The 19,872-nt window shown below is 44.3% G+C and overlaps 2 protein-coding genes across 4 annotated transcripts; one reads left to right on the top strand and one right to left on the bottom strand.

Annotated features, from left to right (window-relative positions):
- Window positions 1–312: 312 nt before the first annotated feature.
- ZNF175 (zinc finger protein 175) lies at window positions 313–12,517 on the top strand. Of its 3 annotated transcripts, none has more exons than XM_036273999.1 (5): window positions 313–446; window positions 2,476–2,738; window positions 3,940–4,066; window positions 4,314–4,409; window positions 10,609–12,517. In XM_036273999.1, the coding sequence occupies exons 2-5, from the start codon at window positions 2,589–2,591 to the stop codon at window positions 12,414–12,416; spliced, it is 2,181 nt and encodes a 726-aa protein (XP_036129892.1). In that variant the 5' UTR covers window positions 313–446; window positions 2,476–2,588; the 3' UTR covers window positions 12,417–12,517. The 3 variants fall into 3 exon arrangements, with proteins under 3 accessions (XP_036129892.1, XP_036129893.1, XP_036129894.1); XM_036274000.1 differs by having other exon boundaries at window positions 313–470; XM_036274001.1 differs by lacking the exons at window positions 313–446; window positions 2,476–2,738; window positions 3,940–4,066; window positions 4,314–4,409 and adding an exon at window positions 7,890–7,987.
- A 1,500-nt stretch (window positions 12,518–14,017) lies between these two features.
- Window positions 14,018–18,750, bottom strand: LOC118638845 (beta-1,4-galactosyltransferase 3-like). The gene is made up of 6 exons (XM_036274975.1): window positions 18,525–18,750; window positions 16,788–17,023; window positions 15,204–15,391; window positions 14,537–14,659; window positions 14,251–14,355; window positions 14,018–14,171 (listed from the first exon to the last, which is right to left on the bottom strand). The coding sequence occupies exons 1-6, from the start codon at window positions 18,748–18,750 to the stop codon at window positions 14,018–14,020; spliced, it is 1,032 nt and encodes a 343-aa protein (XP_036130868.1).
- Between the last annotated feature and the right edge of the window lie 1,122 nt (window positions 18,751–19,872).

Genomic DNA, 19,872 nt, shown 5'->3' with positions numbered 1-19,872 from the left:
ATTTAATAGGTCTCCTGCCAAACGTGGGACGACCTCCAAGACTTGACTCCTGCGAGACGAGAAATGCGAAACCTGGCTGTACGGAATGGAAGTTCTTCGAAAATGGCGGCCTCCAGTGTCCTAATCCTCATGGGCGAGGCCATGTCGTTCGCCTGACCGTCCCTGGGAGACAAGGACCCGCGGGTTAGATGGGCGCCGCCATGATTACTATTGGCCGGATGTGGCTTCAACGTGTCTAATGAGCGTGCGCACTGGGCACCCAAACCGGAAGTGGCCCAGAGAGGCCATTTTGCTTACGTGGTCAACGGCATCGACCCGTCAGTCGCTGGCGTGACGCCGAGGTGACTTGAACATTACTAGTGGGGATTCCGTGAGGTTTGTGAGGTGAAATCAGCTCGGTGTGAGTGATGTGGGCACTGTGGGACGAGTGATGCCCAGTCTGCGGAGTAAGTGATGGGGGCATCTGTGGGGTGAGTGATGGGGGGATCTGTGGGGTCAGTGGGGGTGGGGGGTTCAAATTGAAGTTGAAAGATTAGCTCAAGTTTCACCCTTTGCATATTTTCTGTATGTAATCAGTATTTTTGGTCACTTAAATTCTAAGTGTATGTTAATCATCAGGTTTTATAGTGTTGGCCCATGAAACGTGCTCATTTGAGGAGCGTCTTAAGGGGCCTTAGTAGGTGGTACTGGGGACATTTGGGGAAGTGGTCCGCCGCCCGCGGCACTGAAGGAGGCAGCGATTGACTGGGAGCAGGAGCTTCAGGGATGAGAGGACTTTGAGGGTCGCGTTGTGACACACTCGGGTGGGGGGCAGTGATGGGGCCCTGTGAAGTCTGCAAAGTGGGGTGCTAAAGGTAGTATAGGGGAGCCAGTCAACTGCATTGCTTTCTGGACAGTGAGTGTTGGGGTCCTTCAGGGGTGGACGGTAGGTCAGTGTTGGCTTCTCCTTGTGTAAGGGTTGGTGATGGGCAGTTAAGCATAGGTATTGGGGTGTGTTATTTGGAACCCCATATTGGGGATTATTTGAGGTCCTGTGGAAATCACACTCTCTGGGGACACATTTATTGGCAATCAAGGTAATAATGATTTCTGGAGCCTGGCCATGTCGGTGGCTGGGAGGCATTTGGTGACCTTCTGGCAGCCCTGTGGTTCACTCACTGGGGATCTCTGGAGGTCAGAGATGATGTTTTTGGAAGCTGTCCTTGTAGGGGACTATACTGCATAGTGGCAACTGTGCATCTAGAATGAGGCAGACACGGGACTGATTCCCTTTGCAGACTGAGTGACCTTCAGGCAAATTATGTAACAGCATTCAGTCTTAGTTTCCTTATCCACACAATGGGTATAATAATTATAGAGTTGGGGCAGGCAGAAAAGGGTATAGGGGGATAATTGGTGATGGAAGGAGATTTGACTTGAACACACAATACAATGTACAGATGATGTATTGTAGAATTGTACACCAGGAACCTGTATGATTTTATTAACCAACGTATCACTGTCACTCCAATACATTCAATTAAAAAGTAACAGTGGCCCTGGCCGGTTTGGCTCAGCGGTTAGAGCGTCAGCCTGCGGTCCACAGAGACCCGGGTTCGGTTCCCGCTAAGGGCATGCACCTTGGCTGCAGTTTGTCCCCGGCCCTGGTTGGGTCGTGTGGGTGGCGGCCACTCGATGTGTCCCTTTCACATCGATGTTTCTCTCTCTTCCTCTCTCTCCTTCCCGCTCTGAGTGAAAAATGTCCTCAGGTGAGGATTAAAAAAAAAAAAAGTAACAGTGATTATACCCTTTAGCTGACAGATTTGTGTGAGATTTAAACAAGGTATCTTGATACCTGACTTGCAACTTGGTGGTTTTTTGTTTTATCCTCACCCGAGGACATTTTTCCATTTTCTGTTCAGACAGAGTGGGAGGGAGAGAGAGGAAGAGAGAGAGAGAGAAACATCGATGTGAAAGGGACACATCGAGTGGCCGCTACCCACACAACCCATCCAGGGCCGGGGACAAACTGCAACCGAGGTACATGCCCTTAGCGGGAACCGAACCCGGGTCTCTCCAGACCGCAGGCCGATGCTCTAATCGCTGAGCCAAACCGGCCAGGGCGCAACTTGGTGGTTTTTATTCAGTGTTTACCACATGCCAGGCAGCTGCTGAGGGCTTAATAAGCCTCATGTCATGTAAGTTTCCCCATGCCTATGATAAAAACCTTCCTTCTCATTTTGGAAACTGCAACTAAAGTAACTGCTTCATATTCTTACCACTAAAAGGTGGCAGAGCTGCAATTAAACCTCCATTTAGTCCAAACTCGTGGTCGTTTCTTTATTTTTGACTGACTAATAACTGAAGTTGTAGTTTTCTGAACTTGACTTATTTCACGCACAGTATCTAGCACAGTGATCTTCACCTAAGAGTCCTCAGAAATATCTGTGTGGAGCAAATGTTAGGTGAGTAACCATGTGGTCATTCCCTTTCCAGGGCTTCTTGGTGTCCCTTCAGAGGCCCTGGGTCAGGCCACATCTCCAAAGCTATAGGATCTCCCTTCACAGCTCAGCCCAACTCTCCCCAGCGGCTCTGATTAGAACCTCCAGATGCCCACACAGTTTCCAGCTCCTGGGAAAAGTGGATTTGTCTGCAAGAGAGACCGAGAGTTGAAGTTCAGAGAAGACATGTCTGCTGATGTGAATTTGCCCCAGCAGCCCCAGGTCCTGGGTCCATGGGAGCAGGATGAATCATGTGAGGTAAGCAGGAGCAGCCCCAGGACGGTTGTCTAGAACTTCTGGACAGGCAGAGCAAGCAGCTGATTCTGGACTCCCTGTGCCTGAGCCAGTCTGGATCCTCCTCCTGAGAATGACTACAGGAGGTTGCTGTCACCTCGTATTCACAGGCCTCTGTGTTACAGAGGAAACTGAACTGGCTGACGCTCTCTTCTAACACGGCCTCCTTCATCAGCCAGTTCAGTTTCCTCTGTAACACAGAGGAAACTGAACTGGCTGATGAAGGAGGCAGTGTTAGAAGAGAGCGTCAGCCCTGGGTCAGAGGAAGAGGAAAATTTAGCCCGTGTGGGAAGCCCTAGCCACAAGCAAGGAAATGCTAACTCCTTCCTGCTCAGCATAGGCTAAGATCCTTCATCTGCCACTGGGCCTTTGTGTATTCTTGGTTGGTCCCCACCTGACTCCTACTTACCTGCTTTGCTGGCTTGGCTTGTTTATAGAGTCATAGGATCCTAGAGCAAGAACTGCCTATTAAGGGCCATATGGTTTTTCCCATTTTAAAAAATGAACAAGAATGCCAGAGAACAGTGTTGAAGAATGGCCCACATTGCCCTGGCTGGTTTGGCTCAGCAGTAGAGCATCGGCCCGAGGACCAATGAGTCGTAGGTTCGATTCTGGCCAAGGGCACGTACCTCAGTTGCAGTTCATCCCTGGCCCTGGTCAGTCATGCAGGAGGCAATCAGTCGATGTGTCCCTCCCACTCTATCTGAAGATAAATAGAAAAAATATCCTCGGGTGAGGATTAAAAAAAAGAAAGAAAAATGGCCCACAGATATTAATACTTGGGTATATTCAAGATTTCCCAAAAGTCTTAAGTTATCCTGTGTATTTCATGATACTTACGTGTTTTAAGATAATGAGTGGCCATAATAAAAATTAGTGCATCGTTGTCATATGATAGATTTATACTCAAATTACAGAGATGTTCTACTTTAAAAAGGTATAATAAATGCATGGCTTTTTATCATTGAGAGCTAATATATTGTGAGAAGATTATATATTTCATTCTTAACCTGAAAAAAACATTTTATAATAGATGACATTAAAAGAAACAACACTGTGTGAAAAAAAACAACAACAAAAAACATTTTAAAACTTGTCTCTACATGTATCGTTCCCATTCACCAATGCTGACTAATTCACATTGAGCTGGACTGTGTTGTTATAGGGATCTGTGTCATTTGAGGATGTGACCATGGACTTTAGTAGGACAGAGTGGCAGCAACTCAACCCTGCCCAGAGACACCTGTACCTGGATGTGATGCTGGAGATCTATAGCCACCTCTTCTCCGTGGGTGAGCACTCATGCCCTGGGAACCTTGGATGGGCCTCCGTGAGATTTCCTTCCTTGCGGAGTGCAGTGGGGCATCTGTAGTACGTGATTGGTTTGTCCTAAATTGTTCGTTTCTTCTGGGCATCTTTAAGTATTATTTTGTTCTTAGCGAAAGATGTGACTTTTCTGCTGAGCCCATGCAAGTCTTCATGGAACGGCCTCTAAAGTCCAAGACCACATCCAAATCCAGTGTCCTTTCTCATCCACAGGGTATCACCTTCCCAACCCAGAGGTCATTTTTAGGATGGAAGAGGAAAAGGAGCTATGGACAGGAGAGGCTGAACTCCTGCATCAGAGGCATCAAGGTGAGCGACTGTTACCTAGGCAGACATGGGTATCTTTGGGGGGCCATTATTCAACCTACCACACTTACCCACAGTGGTGGACATTTAAGTTGCCTCATAATCCCAGTTTTTATAGCTAATCATCTTGTAAATGTTCGTAAGGGCCGACCTAAGAATTTCTCAGGAGTGAAATTGCCAGATCATTGGAGATAAGTATTTTAATTTGACTAATAAACGTACTGCTCTTCAGATGGGCTGCACAATCTGTACTGCCATGTGCTGTGCACAAGAATTCCCATTGCGTACCTTGCTTGCCAGCACTTAGCATTTACCAAGTTTCTCATCTGTGGCCCATGTGATGGGTAAAGGGCTATTTCATGTCTTAATTTCAGTTTTTTCAAAACTGAATAGTCAGAGGCTCTCACATATCTGTTATCTGATTAGGTTTCTCATGTGTACGTTGCTTTTGTTGTATTGTTTTATCCCTTTGTGTCCATGGAGTTTTTTCAAGGCCTTTTTTTTTTGCCCCCTGAAGTCATTGATTTTTCTTTTCTGTACTGGATCTTCTTTCTTCTTTTTCCTCTAATTGTGATGTCTCCAGCTTGAGGCTCTATACTCCCCTGTGGTCATCCTTTCATATAGGAATTGCCTTAAAGGGTTCTTCTATTCTGATCATTAGGCCTCATATATTTTTCTGATGATCCCTATATCAACTTCTCCAGGCCCCGTGCCTAAATTGTGTTCTGTTGCACTATTTAGTTACATGGTGGACAGTTTCCATGTGATGACTTGCTTTATTTTTTGGAGATCAGAAATTGGAATCATCACCCTGGTTGATTTGGCCAAGCAGTTAGAGCATTGGCCCATGGACCAAAGGGTCACAGGTTTGATTCCCAGTCGAAGACACATACCTGGGTTGCACGTTCGATCCCTATGCAGGAGGCAACTAATCAATGTCTCTCTCATGTCAGTGTTTCTGTCTCTATCTCTTTCTCCCTTCCTCCCTTATTCCCTTTCACTCTATCTAAAAATAAGTAGAAAAATATACTCGGGTGAAGATTAACAAAAAGGAAAAGAAAAGAAAAAAGAAAAGAAACTGAAATCATCACACAAATCTGAAATTCTTCTCACCTTATATATTTTTGTCAAATTCTTCTCTCTTTCTTAGCTCTTCCAGCTCAGTCTTCTCATTTATTATTTTAGAAATCCTACTGTTTTCTTTTTTTTGCACCTATAATTTTGTTGGCCCTTTTTCATAATCCTAGTGCCATCATCATAAAGTGGGTCCCTATTTTCTCATGTTTGGAGTATTTTGTTCTAAGGGGATTTGTGGATTCCTGACGTTTATAAGTTCAGCCAAGATGCTGTTGACAGATTGTGTTAACCACAAATATTGATATTTTGTAATTTTTTTTTCATCAAAAAAATAGTTTGGTACAAAATACAGTTATGCAAAAATATAGTTATTTTGGTGATATTATAATGATGGCTACATACTTCCAATTTTAAAATACCCGAATAGTTTTGTTACTCATCCTCTACTTAATTGTTTTCATCTACTCTTTAATACCTACTATGTAGACATTATATATATAACATATACAGGTAATATATAATGTCTATAAGATGGTTCTCTCTGCATATGATTCGTTGATTATTTTGTACTCTCCTTACTTAATTTTTATTATGTCAATGTTAAGCATGAGGAAATCACTCAGGATACAAAAATTATTGAATTTATGAAACTGGGCAGAAAACAATACTTTGCTCTATTTTAGAAGGATAGTTTAAATACCTGCTGAATGCCCAGCCAGTATGGCTCAGTGGTTGAGTGTCGACCCATGCACCAAGAGGTCACCAATTTGATTCTCCGTCAGGGCACATGCCCAGGTTGTGGACCCAGTCCCCAGTGAGGGGCATGCAGGAGGCGGCCAGTTGATGTTTTCTCTCATCGATGTTTCTAATTCTCCTTCTCCCTTCTGCTCTCTCTAAAAAAAAAATTGTTTTTATCCCTGGGCAGTTTGCTCAGCGGTTAGAACATCAGCCCGCACACCATTGAGTCTTGGGTTTGATTCTGGTCAAGGGCACCTCTCTTTCTCTCTCTCTCTCTCTCTCTCTCTCTCTCTCACCCCCTCCCTCCCATTCTATCTGATGATAAATGGAAAAATATCTCAGGTGAGGATTAAAAAACAATTTTTTTAGAAATAAATACCTGCTGAAATAAATTCAAAGGATCAGAGATTGTAATTGGATAGAGGGATAATAGCATGAGATGTTAAAATAATCAGCCTTTTTTGTCCTTAATCATGTCTATTTGTTAGAAAGCTACTCAAAATGTAAGTATCAAAATAGGGGCTATAGAGAGTGACTGCTTTTGAAGGTCAGAAAAAAATGGTGTCACCTCAGAAGTGCAGTGACATTGGGAGGCAGTTTTTCAGGCACAGCATTTATAACCGGTCAATGAAACAATTGTGAATTAGACAAAGGAGCAGGCAAAGCAGGGATAGAGGACATAAATATGTCCTTGGATTTGAAAATCAATTGGACTATTTTTGAAGCAGTATTGTTAAGCGGTGTTGGAGAGTTATGGATAAGTTTTTCCACACAATTCTAATATTCTATATTGAACATTTTGGGCAGTGATTTAAATATCATCAGGTTCAGAAAGAAGTGATAAGTTAAAAATGTTCCAGATCTACACTTGGGAACCCAGAGTTTAGGATCCTCAGAATAAACGAAAGCTACTGTTGGGATAAAATTGCTACTTAAAAGTGAAAAATGAAATTTAAAAAAATATGACCCAATTAAAAAAATAGGTAAAGGAGTTGAATAACCATTTCTCCAAAGATGATATACGAGTGGTGAACAATCATATGAAAAGATGCCCAATATCACTAATTATTAGGGAAGTACAAATCAAAACCATAGTGTCGTATCACCTCACACCCATTAGAATAGCTAAAATAGCCCTGGCCAATTTGGTTCAGTGGTTAGAGCATCGGCCTACAGAGCAAAGGGTCACAGGTTCAATTCCAGGTCAAGGGCATCTAACCTGGGTTACAGGTTAGATCCCCAGCCCCAGTTGGGGTCATGCAGGAGGCAATCGATGTGTTTCTCTTACACTGATGTTTCTCCTTCCCACCCCCACCTTCTACTCTATCTAAAATAAATCAATAAAAAAAATTTTTTTAATAAACTAAAATGCAGAAAATAGCCCTGGCTGGTATGGTTCAGTAGTTAGAGCATCGGCCCTTGCACCGAAGGGTCACAGGTTCAATCCTCGGCCCCAGTCAGGGTGCGTGCTGAAGGCAACCAATCAATATATCTCTCTCACATTGATATTCTCTCTCTCTCTCTTCTTTTCTCCCTCCCACTCGCTCTAAAATCAATGGAAAAATATCTTTGGGTGAGGATTAACAAAAACAAAACAAAACAAAAGACAGAAAATAGTAAGTGCTGGTGAGGACATGGAGAAATTGGAACCCTTGTGCACTGTTGGTAGGAATATAAAATGGTGCAGCCACCGTGGAAAATGGTATAACGATTCCTTGAAAAATTAAACATGGAATTGCCATATGAACCAGCAATCCTGCTTCTAGGTATGTATCCAAAAGAATCAAAAGCAGAGGTATTTGCATACTTATGTTCACAGAAGCACTATGCACAGTAGCCAAGAAGTGGGAGCAACCCACTTGTCTATTGATGGATGAATGGATAAACAAAATGTGGTATATCCATACCATGGAACATTATTCAGTCTTAAACAGAAAGGAAATTCTGACACATGCTACAATCTGGATGATCCTTGAGGGCATTATATGTGAAACAGGCCAGTCACAAAAAAAGAAGTACTGTATGATTCTACTTAAGGAAGGTATCTAAAGTAGTCCTATTCATAGAAACCAAGTAGAGTGGCAGTTGCCACTGAGGAGAAAGGGGAAAGGGGAGTTGTGTTTAGTGGGTGTGAAATTTCAGTTTTGCAAGATCTTGTAAGGTCTTGGAGCTTGGTCGCAAGCAATGTCAATGTACTTAACACTACTGAACTGCAGACTTCAAAATGGTTAAGGTGGTAAATTTTATGTTGTGTTTTTACCACAATGAAAAGAGTTAGTGATAAAACTAAAGAGCATTCTCATTTTTCAAAAAAGAGAGATGAATGAAGTTTTTTGTTTTTTTTTAATAGAGGGGTCTGGAATATAGTTTATCCAAAGTGACCAAAAGACAAAACAAGATATGATGGTCGTATGCCCATATTTAAATCTCTGGTGTGGTATTAGTCATTTTTTTTGTTTTCTTTTTTTGAGAATCTATATCTTGTATTCTATATTAGTAAGTTGGATGATCAGAGATTTTCATTCTTGGTCCCTCCCCCCACCCCCAAAAGGGTACATTTGGTAGCATAAAGCTGAAAGTTATAACAAAGGGAACTTATGCATAATTTTTAATAATGTCTCTCCTAGCCCTGGCCAGTTTTGCTCAGTGGTTAGAGCGTCGGCCCACAGACCAAGGAGTCAAGGGCACGTACCTCAGTTGCAGTTCGGTTCCCAGCCCTGGTCGGGGTTGTGCGGGAGGCAACCAATTGATGTATCTCTCTCACACTGGTGTTTCTCTCCCTCTCTCTCTCTCTCTACCCTTCCCTCCCACTCTATCTGAAAATAAATGGAAAAATATCCTGTAAGGATTTTAAAATAATAATAATTTCTCTCCTACAAAACAGTTCTAACAGGCAGGTTGTCAGGAAGCCCTACTGAGTTTTTCTCTTGTCGTTGCTGTACCGTCCTTCATGCTAATGTTGATCTGCATGATTGAATGTGTATTGCATCCAGAGCCAGGTTCTAGGTAGAAGAGTGGAGAGTGTTGAGACCTTTGATTTACCACCCTGGCCTAGAAGTGGTGCATAATGTATGTGCATTCCATCGGGAAAAATAGTCTCACCATCACATCGCATTACGAAAGAAATCGTGAACTGTTATATAGCTTGGCAGCCATGTACCTGGCCACCATTAACTTCTTTGGAAGAAGGATGAAACAGATTCTAGGGGACAGCTTGTTTGTCCAGTCTTGCATTGTAGTACTTTTTGGCAGGTATACATATATTCCTAGGTTCGAGAAAACAAATTTCAGCTTCATGTAGAGTTGAGTTTGAGCATAGGTATTCTTCCACTGGTTGGCTATGTCAGGATTGACTAGCAGTTTTTAGAGGATATACAGGGCTGATGGATTTGGTATTGCTTCTAACAAGTGGAAGGAAGCTGGGAGATTAGTGACAATTTAGACCTTAAAGCTAATGAAGATGTTAACCTTAAAAAATAAAACAGCTAGTTATTTTTACCAGCAAAAATTAGTTTATTTAGGGATAACAGAGAATTTTGGACAAGCATGCTATAGGAAAAACTATAGGCAAGTCCAGCTAACAAAGGAGAGAGGGGAACCTTAATAGAGAAAAGGGAGGAAGTTGGGAGAGGTGCTTTGATGGAAAGTCCATTAGAGGGAAGCAAGAGTTCCCAGTGGTGATAGCCTCTGGGCTGAATTGCAATGGTTCCCATTGGCTGGGGTTGTTGCTGGACAAGGAGAAAAATCTTCTTCTGCTGGGGTAGTAGAGACACTTCTTGTTGGAATGCAAGGTGCATCTCTTCGTATTGGGGTCTATAATTGACACTTCTTTCTGCTGGGGGTGTGTGAGAGACCTCCAGTGGTAATGTTTGAGAGTGTGACACCATTTTAAATGAGGTTTCTTTTATTCAGTTTCACAAAGGTCTATATTCTGAGCCTCCTCCTTCAAGCCCTGGCTATTCACAGATGTTGCCCTATAACACCCTGTCTGTTTCACCTTTTATGCTGTAGTCATCCCATTAGGTCTGGGTATCTAGACTGCCTACGTAAGTGGAGCCAGGTTACCTTTGTTCAAGTCTTATTTTCCCCATTGGTGAGCAAAGTGGTTTGGACCAGTTACCCATCTGGTGCCTCCTTTTCCTTTTCTATAAAATAGATAATGAGTGTAGTTACCTGATAGGTTGTTGTGAGGATGAAATGAGTTTATGTGTGCATCACATAGAACACTGCCTGGAAAATGCTAAGTGCTTGACATATAAGGTCTGTGCAACTGTTTCCTTTCATCACCACCACCACTCCCACTGTTATATGACCCAGCTCCAAATGAGTTCCCTTCTAATCTGTTCTAACTGTTCATCAAGTCTATTTCATCTTTTTCTCCTTCTAGAAATGAAGTTTGGTTGCAAAACCTCACAACAGGAAAATTCTGGAAAAGCTTCATTTCATAATGATATGGCAGGCAAAGTCCCCGGGGATGGTTCTTCGTGTTTCGTTTTAGAAGAACTGTGGAAGGATGCTGACCATACAGAGAGCGATCAGCAAAATCAAAATAAACTGTCACATCATAGGGCTTTCCTCAACAAGAAAAAATTGAGTACAGAGAAGGTCTGTGAATATAAGGAACCTGGGAAAATCATTCATGTGAGGCCCCACCTTGTTCCTTCACAAAAAAGACATCATAAACGTTTATTTGCAGAAAGTTTGAAGCCTAACCTAGAAGTAAATTGTCAAAATCAAAGCAATACCACAAAACCCTTTGAGATTGTTGGATCTGCTCAGCTATTCACCCGTAGCTCTTCCAGTGCTAGCTGCAAGAACATTCATACAGGAGAGAACTTCTGCAAAGGTAATCAATGTACAAAAGTCCTCAGCCATAAACACTCACTTGTACGACCTCAAATTCATTCTCAGGAGAAACCAGATAAACTTACTGAATGTGGGAGAGACTTCACCCAGAAGTCATACCTCCTCAAGCAACAGAGATTCCACAGTGTAGAAAACCTCCAGGAATGCAGCAAATGTGGAAAAGCCCTCACCTCAAAACCAAAATTTGGTGACTATCTGACTGATCACACAGGTAACGTACCTTATATATGTAAGGAATGTGGAAAAGTCTTTGTTCAGAAGTCAGAGTTGATTGCACACCAGAAAACTCACACTAGAAAGAAGCCCCATAAATGCCACGAATGTGGAAAAGACTTTTTCCAGATGCTCTCTCTCTTCAGACATCAGAGAACTCATACTAGAGAAAAACTCTACAAATGCAGTGACTGTGGGAAAGGCTTCTCCCAGAATTCGACCCTCATTATACATCAGAAAATTCATACCGGTGAGCGACAGTATGCATGCAATGAATGTGGGAAGGCCTTTACCCAGAAGTCAACACTCAGCTTACACCAGAGAATCCATTCAGGGGAGAAGTCCTATGTGTGTATCGAATGTGGGCAGGCCTTCATCCAGAAGGCACACCTAACTGTGCACCAAAGAAGTCACACAGGAGAGAAACCTTATCAGTGCCACAGCTGTGGGAAATCCTTCATTTCCAAGTCACAACTCGATATACATCATCGAATTCATACTGGGGAGAAACCTTATGAATGTAGCGACTGTGGAAAAACCTTCACCCAAAAGTCACACCTCAATATACACCGGAAAATTCATACTGGGGAAAGACACCACGTATGCAATGAATGTGGAAAAGCCTTTAACCAGAAGTCAATACTCAGCATGCATCAGAGAATTCACACCGGAGAGAAGCCTTACAAATGCAGTGAGTGTGGAAAAGCCTTCACTTCCAAGTCACAGTTCAAAGAGCATCAACGAATTCACACTGGAGAGAAACCCTATGTATGCACTGAATGTGGGAAGGCTTTCAATGGGAGGTCAAATTTCCATAAACATCAGATGACTCACACTAGAGAGAGAACTTTTGCCTGTTACGCATGTGGGAATGCCTTCATCCAGAAATCAGAGTTGATTACGCATCAGAGAACTCACGTTGGAGAGAAACCTTATGCATGTTGTGACTGTGGGAAATCCTTCAGTAAGAAACCACAACTGGAAGTACATCAGCGAATTCACACAGGAGAGAGACCTTATGTATGTTCTGAATGTGGGAAGGCCTTCAACAATCGATCAAATTTTAACAAACACCAAACGACTCATGCCAGAGACAAATCTTACAAAGGCCATTAATTCTATGAAAGGCTTCACCTAGAAATCAATACCTAGAGTACAGATTCACAAATACAGAAATGAAACAAACTCTCCGAATCTCTTGAAGAAAAAAAAAAAAATCTCGAGAGTCAGATTTAATTTACATTATAGAATTTATGCTTCAGAAAAACTCTAGGAATGCATTGCATGTCACAGTGTTACACATTATTTTATGTAAGGGAATTACTCAGAAAAGAACTTTTAAGAATGAGAGGAATTGTCCATATTTGTACTAACCTTGTTAAGGACTATAAAATTCATCTGGGGAAGAAATCCTGGCTAATGTATTGAGAAAAGTATCTCTTTAGGAAGGGATAAAAGTGCCAGCAAACTGATGATAGAACAATATTATATATGTATGTGTGTCTATGTATATTTATAAATGTATGTATATTTATATAGTCAAGTCAGTATGCACACAGTTCTATAGTGCTTGCTACATAATGCACTGCATAACAGGAGGTATGGATAGATTATATTTTTAAAGAATGTAATGTAATTGTCTATTATTCCCTATTGATATTTATATCCTGAGGTTGCACAGTAAGTATGCATCTCTTTATGTAGACACATGAATGTACATTTTTGATAGATGCATAAATGTGACTATAATGTAGTGTTTCTCTTTGTTCATGATTAGTTCAGCTCTACCCTCCCTTATCTTTCCACCTCCATCATCTGTGATGAGCCTCTTGCAGATAACCAGTGTATGGACTGGTTACGGATCCTTTGATATTTTTATACAGGCTTCTAATCATACACACCAGGAGTCAGCAAATTGGCCATCAGCTAAATCTGGTCGGCCACCTGATTTTTTAAAATAAAGTTTTATTGGAACACTTTTATATCCATTTGTTTATTGTTGTGGCTGTTTTTGTGCTCCAGCGGCAGAGTTGAGTAATTATAGCAAAGACCATATTACCTACAAGCCAAACATATACATTCTCTGGCCCTTTACAGTAGAAGTTTGCCAATATTTGTTGTCCATATACACTCATTGCTATGCTCATAATCATGTAGGAACTCTTTTCTCTGTTTTATAAATATTAAATCATGTACACGTGTGCATCTTGTTCTTTTTCACACAATACAGCTGTTAAGTGGCTGCATGGCATTCTATCAGGTGCACATACTGTAACTGATCCAACTACCCTCATATTTTTTATTCTTTTCCCCACTTTTTATTTTTTTATTTTTTCCTTCAAAAAGCATAATATCATCTTTAAGTGGACAGGCCCAGGAACCAGGTTCCTGTATTTGGTTCTACATCAGCTGGGAAAGTCATTTAACTTATCTGTCCTGGTTTTAAAGAGGAAGATTACAACGGTGCCTACCCCATGGGTGTGCATGAGAAGTAGGTGGGTGGGTGGGTGTTAAGCATTTGAAACTGCATGGAGAGAAGCATTGCTTGGTGAATCTGAGTGGACCCTGAATGAATGAATGAAAATGAAAGGATGGGGATGAGGGCTGGCAGAAGCAGCAAGTAAAATAAACTCCTTTAATAAGAAACCAGGTGCGAGAGGTGGCAGGGCTTCCCTGGGGCCCGTCTCAGGGATTCTGTTCCAGCCTCCAGACACCCCTCAGCTTGGCACTGGGGCTCCTGGGGCTGAGACACTGATGTCCACGGTGAGGTTGGTGTAGAGGGGCTGCAGTTCCTTGGAGAGCAGCCTGTAGCCCAGTGAGTTAGCGCCATCATGCTGCCACCTGTGTTGGATTGGGCCCAGGAAGCCAGGACTGGGGGGAAGCAACAGCATGTGAGCCCAGGGCTCAGGGATGACACTGGACTGACCACCCCGTTCCAACCCCAACTCACCTCTCAGGACTCTGCTTGTGGCTGGGGTCCAGCCCCTCCTCCAGCATGTGGTAGCGACCAAAGAGCAGATGAGGTCGTGAGAGGAACATCCCACTTAGTTTCAGCCTTAGAGGGGAGAGGGCAGGGAGGCCAAATGCCTGTCTCCTCTGATAGGATCTCCATGCCACAGCCCAGCCTCTCCAGCCAGGGTGGCCCATACCCCCTCAGTCCAGGGCAGCCAGTAGTCCCCACACCACGGAGGGACCTGCAGCCCCTGTGCTGGGCTCCCTAGAGCAGGGCCCCCCACCTGGCAGCGATGTCATCGTCCTCACGATCCCAGCCCCAGTAGGTATTGGGAAAGCCATTTATCCTCAGGTAGTGAACTGGGCGCAGGGCAAACACCCCACCAAGGTATCCTCGGTAGGGCAGCCTGGAGAGGCAGAGAGAGTTGGAAACAAAGAATTTCAGGTAATAGGCCCTGACCCTTTCTTGGCCAGGAGAGCTCCAAGGTTAATTTCTGGGTTAGCCCTTCTCCACTCACCCCTGTGATAACCTCTCCCCTGACTCTGGGGTAGCCCTTACCCTGACCCTTAAGATAGCCTCTCATTTGACCCTGGCATATTCACTCCCTGAATCATCTGACAGGCCCATCTTGTCATCCCATTAATGACTCCTTCCTGATACCTAGTTGGCCCCTCCTGTCACTCATTCCCATCCTCTGACCTCAGTTAATAACCTGTCTGCCTACCACTTCACTAAGTGCATCCTGACTCCCTGATTAATAACCAATTGCACCCCCACCTGACACCCACATCCAAAAGGAAGATTCTTTACTATCTATGAGGTCCTTCCCCAGGCCCCATCCTCCCCTCCCTGCCTCGACCCCAGAGATCAGTGTCTGGACCATACAGACAGACAAGGCAAGGTCTAGGGAAGAGCAGGACCTGGCCAACAGTCCCCCTCCCTCCACCTACTTGTAGTTGAACTTGTCTATGGCCACAGATACATGGGCAGGGAAGATGTCACAGATGTAGAGATTGCGGTTGTCCTCCGGGAGTAGGTTCACATCATGGAAGAAGACACAGTCCCAGTCCTCTTCTTGCATGGCCTCCCAGAACCCCACATTGCGAAGCTTGCCCCGGTTAAAGATGGTGTTGTTAACCTGGGTGGACAAAGATGCTCAGTACTGTCCTCACCAGTAGACAGTTGTGTTCTCTCACCTGCCCAGCCCATCGTTCTCACCTTTTCAACCCCTTCTTATTCCCACAGTGGAGCTGGAAAACCCACACTGGTCCAGGAAGGTGCAATTCAAAGATCACCTCCCTTGGGAAACTTTTATTGGATCCCAACCCCCCACCCCCACCCCCACCCCCATCCTAGGCAGAGTCAGTAAAGTCAGCTTCTCAGCTTTCCCTCCTCAGCCATCTTCAAGGTTCTCAAGGATCATCACCTTCAAGAGACCGTCTAAGGAAAGCAGAGGTTAGGAGTGATCAGCGACCACCTGGGTCTCTTATCTGGTTCTGTTCTGACTAGAGAGTGACTGAGTCTGATGTCCAGAAACCATGACAGGGTTTGCCTCTCTTCCTCATCTTCTTCCTCTGTCACCATCATCTTCTTTATCACCACCACTTTAATTTTTACCTCATCATTTATTATCATGATGTCCATCAACATCATCATCACCATCATTACCATTATCTTCATTACCTTCAATTTATCAAAATCACCATCGTCATCACATCCCTTGTTGAGCACCTAGTATATGTCAGGCATTGGCCTCACTGTTATATATTCATTAAGTCAATTAATTTTCCCCACAACCTGAAGGAAGGTATAGAGGGGATAAATGGTGATAGAAGGAGACTTGACTTGGAGTGGTGAACACAATACAGGATACAGATAATGTGTTGTGGAATTGTGTACCTGAAATTTTGTTAACTTGTGTCATCCCAATAAATTTAATAAAAAGAAAAAATTTTTTTCTACAACCCAATAATTCAGGTGTTACTATCATTCCTGTGTCGTGAATGAGAAAACCATGTCACAGAGCGTAAGTTCCCCAAGTATATACATAGATATTCTGAGTAACAGTGGGATTGTGGGGTGGGTGGATGGATGGATGGATGGATGGATGGATGGATGGATGGATGGGCAGATGGACAGACAAACACATGGATGGATGATAGATGATTGGTCTAACACTCAGACCACACACACAGTAATGAACAAGGCCAGGATTCAAACAAGCATCTAACTGATCTCAATCCCCTTTAATTTACCCTTTAGCTTTATTGCTTAATCTGGCCAGCCCTGGTCTCAGAGAGGCCCAGATTCAGTGAACTGAGCCTTTCCCTCAGACAGCCATTCAGGCTGATCCCAAACACAGCCAGTCAAGATCAAACCTATAGCCCTTGGTCTGATTGCCCCCAATTCAAGATCTTGACTCATGAATCCAGTCCCTCCCCTCCCCAGATATTCTCTGGCCCAGACACTCTCAGCTCAGAATGACATTTTCAGTTCTGCCTTCTTGCCCTCAATCATCCCCATTCCTGCCACACCTGATTCACCACATAGATGGCATAGTGCAGTTGCTGGCGCTGCAGAAAGGGGTGCAGATGGTAGAGCAGGTGCTGAAGGTGCTTGGCTTGCCCATAGTAAGGCACCACTACTGCTGTGTGATGCTGTGTCCAGCAGTCGGGTGGCTGGTATTGGCCTCCCAACTTCACCAATGGGTTCTTTTCCACCATCTGCTCCATTGTCAGGTTCTCTGGGATCATTACCTTCAAGGGGCCACCTAAGAGAGGGAGAGACCAGAGATTATCAGGAACCTACCCCAGAGACCCCACAATCAGTTATACTGGGTTAAATCACTCCCCACCCAAAATTTTCTGTCTACTCAGAACTTCAGAATGTGACCTTATTTGGAAATAGGGTCTTCACAGACATAATTGGTTAAAACAGTTATACTGGACTAGGGTTGGCCCTAAATCCAATGTCTGGTGTCCTTATAAGAAGGTCATGTGAAACCCCAGAGAGAAGGCAGCCATGGAGACATAAATTTAAGTGATGTGCCCACAAGCCAAGGACTGCTGAGGACTGCCAGCAACCACCAGAAGCTAGGAGAGAGGCCTAGTATGGTTTCTGCCTCAGAACTCCCAGGAGGAACCGACCCTGGCCATACCTTGATTGTGGACTTTTGCCCTCCAGAACTGTGAGAGAATAAATCTCTTGTTTTAAGCCACCCAGTTTGTGGTCCTTAATTATGGCAGCTCTGGAAACCTCTGAGCTTCCTTTGTTGGCCCTCTTGGTGTTTTCCTCCACCTCTCAATACCTCCTCCTCAGATTCTTCCCTCCTCTCTCCCCCAGCTCTCATGTTTCTCTCTTCCACCCTCAGCCAGCTCATCACCTCCTATCACTTTTCTTACCATGGACCCCAATGGTCCTAAATCTGCCTCCTGAACTCCAACCCCAACTAGCTTCCCACATGTCTCCTCTTGGATGCTTCTCAGGCTGACCCTACATCTCAGAGTACTGTCCTTCACCATTCTCCCTGTCGCTGAGAGCTCCACAGTCCACCCACTTGCCCCCCGCTGTGCCTCTACTCTTTCTATAGGGGACCATATTTTTTCCAAAGATGGTCACAAACAATCTCTCTTACCCAATGTGCCCTTCTTACAATGGGATTTTGACATTAGTTCTATTGAAAATGTATCTATGTCACCACCCCTTTAAATAGGGTATGCTTTTATGACTTTCAATTAATGGAGTAGGGCAGAAGTGATGTTACATGGCTTTTGAGGATAGATCAACAAAGGTCATATGGGTTCTGCCTTGTTTATGCAAATACTTGCTTTTGAAGCCATCAACCACCATGGAAGCTCTAGGCCACCTTGCTGTGAGGAAGCCTGAACTAGCCCATTGCAGACACATCACAGAGAGATCCTGAGATCACATGAAAAGAGGGTGGTGCTCAGTCAGCTCCCGCCACATCCAACCCCGTTGTTGAAGCTCTAGCCACTGCAACTGCATAAAAATTATGGACCACAATCGCCCAGTTGAGCCTTTCCCAACAATGCTGACCCACATAAACTTTGAGAGTTAATAAATGTTTAAAGACACTAAGTTTTGGGATGATTCATTATGATGCAGCAATAGCTAGTCAGCTCTCTCTCCATCACCCACAGCCACCAGGCCCCAGCATCTTCTTCCAGGTTCTGCCCCCTCCTCAGCAATTCCTTTCCAGCTCCCCTAAGCCCAAAGTGGGGTTGGGGGTATAGGGGACCCCACAAGCTTACTGAGGTAGGGTGAGATGATAGGGCAGTTGGGAAGATTCTCCCTACTGATGTCCACATGGTGGATCTGGCTGATGTTGGAGTACACGTCCTGCTGAGGGAGTCCTGGAGAGGAGCCCTGAACCACAAAGGGCAGCTCTTGTCCCACCTCTGTCTTGTCTTGTATCAGGAAGCGCAAGAAGGAGGTCAAGTCATGGTGGTGATGGTTTTTGTAGAGGAATGCCCCCATAAGCAGCAGCTGTAACCCCAGAAGTAATAACAGGAGCCCCCTCTGCTGCTCCATTCTAGGAAAGGAAACAGAAGGTCATCCCTCCCATTTTGCACAACTCTCACTTTTGTGCCAAGGGTCTCAGTCCCAGTCTCCTGCACCTAATCCTCCCTGACTGGCTCTTCACATTCCACAGGGGGGAGACCAGAGTGAGACACTTCCCGAGGCCACTCAAGGCCACACCATCTGTTCGAAAAACCTGCCTCGTGCATGTCTTCAGCCTCATTTCATGAGCCTGGTTCAACACTGTGGTCACACTGGAGGCCAACTGAACTGCTCCACTGGGCAAGCAACTCAATCTTTCTAAGACTTGATGTCCTTGTCTGTAAAATGGGGCTTATTGCTGGATCAGTCTTGTGCTAGGACATGCAAGGTCGGGGTATGACATGAACTCAGCATTATTCCAGGAATGGGTCAGGTTTTCTCACATCTTCAGCATTCTGCATGGAAGGGACTGGCCCTGCTCCTGCTCCTGCTCCTACTGGGTGGCCTGCCCTTTCTTGCCACAAGCGCCAATTTTCCTTGGGGCTTCCACAATCTCCCTGTACCCCACTCTGATCATCCTGGGTTGTGACTGTGTCAACCTCCCACATCAGACAAGGAGCTTGAAGGGAGCAGGGTTCAGGATTGAGTCATCACTGGGCCCCCAACATGTCCCTGCACAGGAGGCCCCAGGAAATGGATGAGGAATGACTGAGTGAATGCATCCATGCATGCAGACAGATGCAGTTCTCCATCTGACAAACTCCTATGCATCCATCAGGAGCCATCACAAGTGCTCCTCATTGTCTCCAAGTCCTTTACTCCCATCTACACTCTGTCTGGGCTCTCCCGGTCCCTGGTATCTCTGCTGTCACAGAACTGGAATGATCTGTGTCCAGGTTTCTCTCTCTCACCAACCCGGGAGCCCTGAGAGGGTAGATCTTGGGCATGACCCATCTCTGAGTCCCCAGCATCACCCATAACAAAGGCTGAGCACTCATATATTTACTTATCTATAATTACTAAGCACCACTTTGTACCAGGCATCATAATGTGAACCAAAGAAACAGCCAGAAACAAAATCAACAAAACCTCTGACCC

The sequence above is a fragment of the Molossus molossus genome, unplaced genomic scaffold, assembly GCF_014108415.1.
Source record: "Molossus molossus isolate mMolMol1 unplaced genomic scaffold, mMolMol1.p scaffold_m16_p_21, whole genome shotgun sequence".
Lineage (NCBI taxonomy): Eukaryota > Metazoa > Chordata > Mammalia > Chiroptera > Molossidae > Molossus > Molossus molossus.
The sequence above is the reverse complement of the archived record's forward strand: the minus strand, read 5'-3'. Positions and strand labels throughout refer to the sequence as shown.

What these genes read in the sequence shown, in the direction of transcription:
- ZNF175 (XM_036273999.1), top strand. Translation starts at nt 2,589, where the DNA reads ATGCCCACACAGTTTCCAGCTCCTGGGAAAAGTGGATTTGTCTGCAAG. An exon ending in AGCAGGATGAATCATGTGAG is followed by an intron (nt 2,739 to 3,939) that starts GTAAGCAGGAGC and finishes GTGTTGTTATAG; the next exon opens with GGATCTGTGTCATTTGAGGA. An exon ending in CCTGCATCAGAGGCATCAAG is followed by an intron (nt 4,410 to 10,608) that starts GTGAGCGACTGT and finishes TTCTCCTTCTAG; the next exon opens with AAATGAAGTTTGGTTGCAAA.
- LOC118638845 (XM_036274975.1), bottom strand. Translation starts at nt 18,750, where the DNA reads ATGGGGGCATTCCTCTACAAAAACCATCACCACCATGACTTGACCTCC. An exon ending in CCATCTATGTGGTGAATCAG is followed by an intron (nt 15,392 to 16,787) that starts GTGTGGCAGGAA and finishes TTGTCCACCCAG; the next exon opens with GTTAACAACACCATCTTTAA. An exon ending in CACAAGCAGAGTCCTGAGAG is followed by an intron (nt 14,172 to 14,250) that starts GTGAGTTGGGGT and finishes GCTTCCCCCCAG; the next exon opens with TCCTGGCTTCCTGGGCCCAA.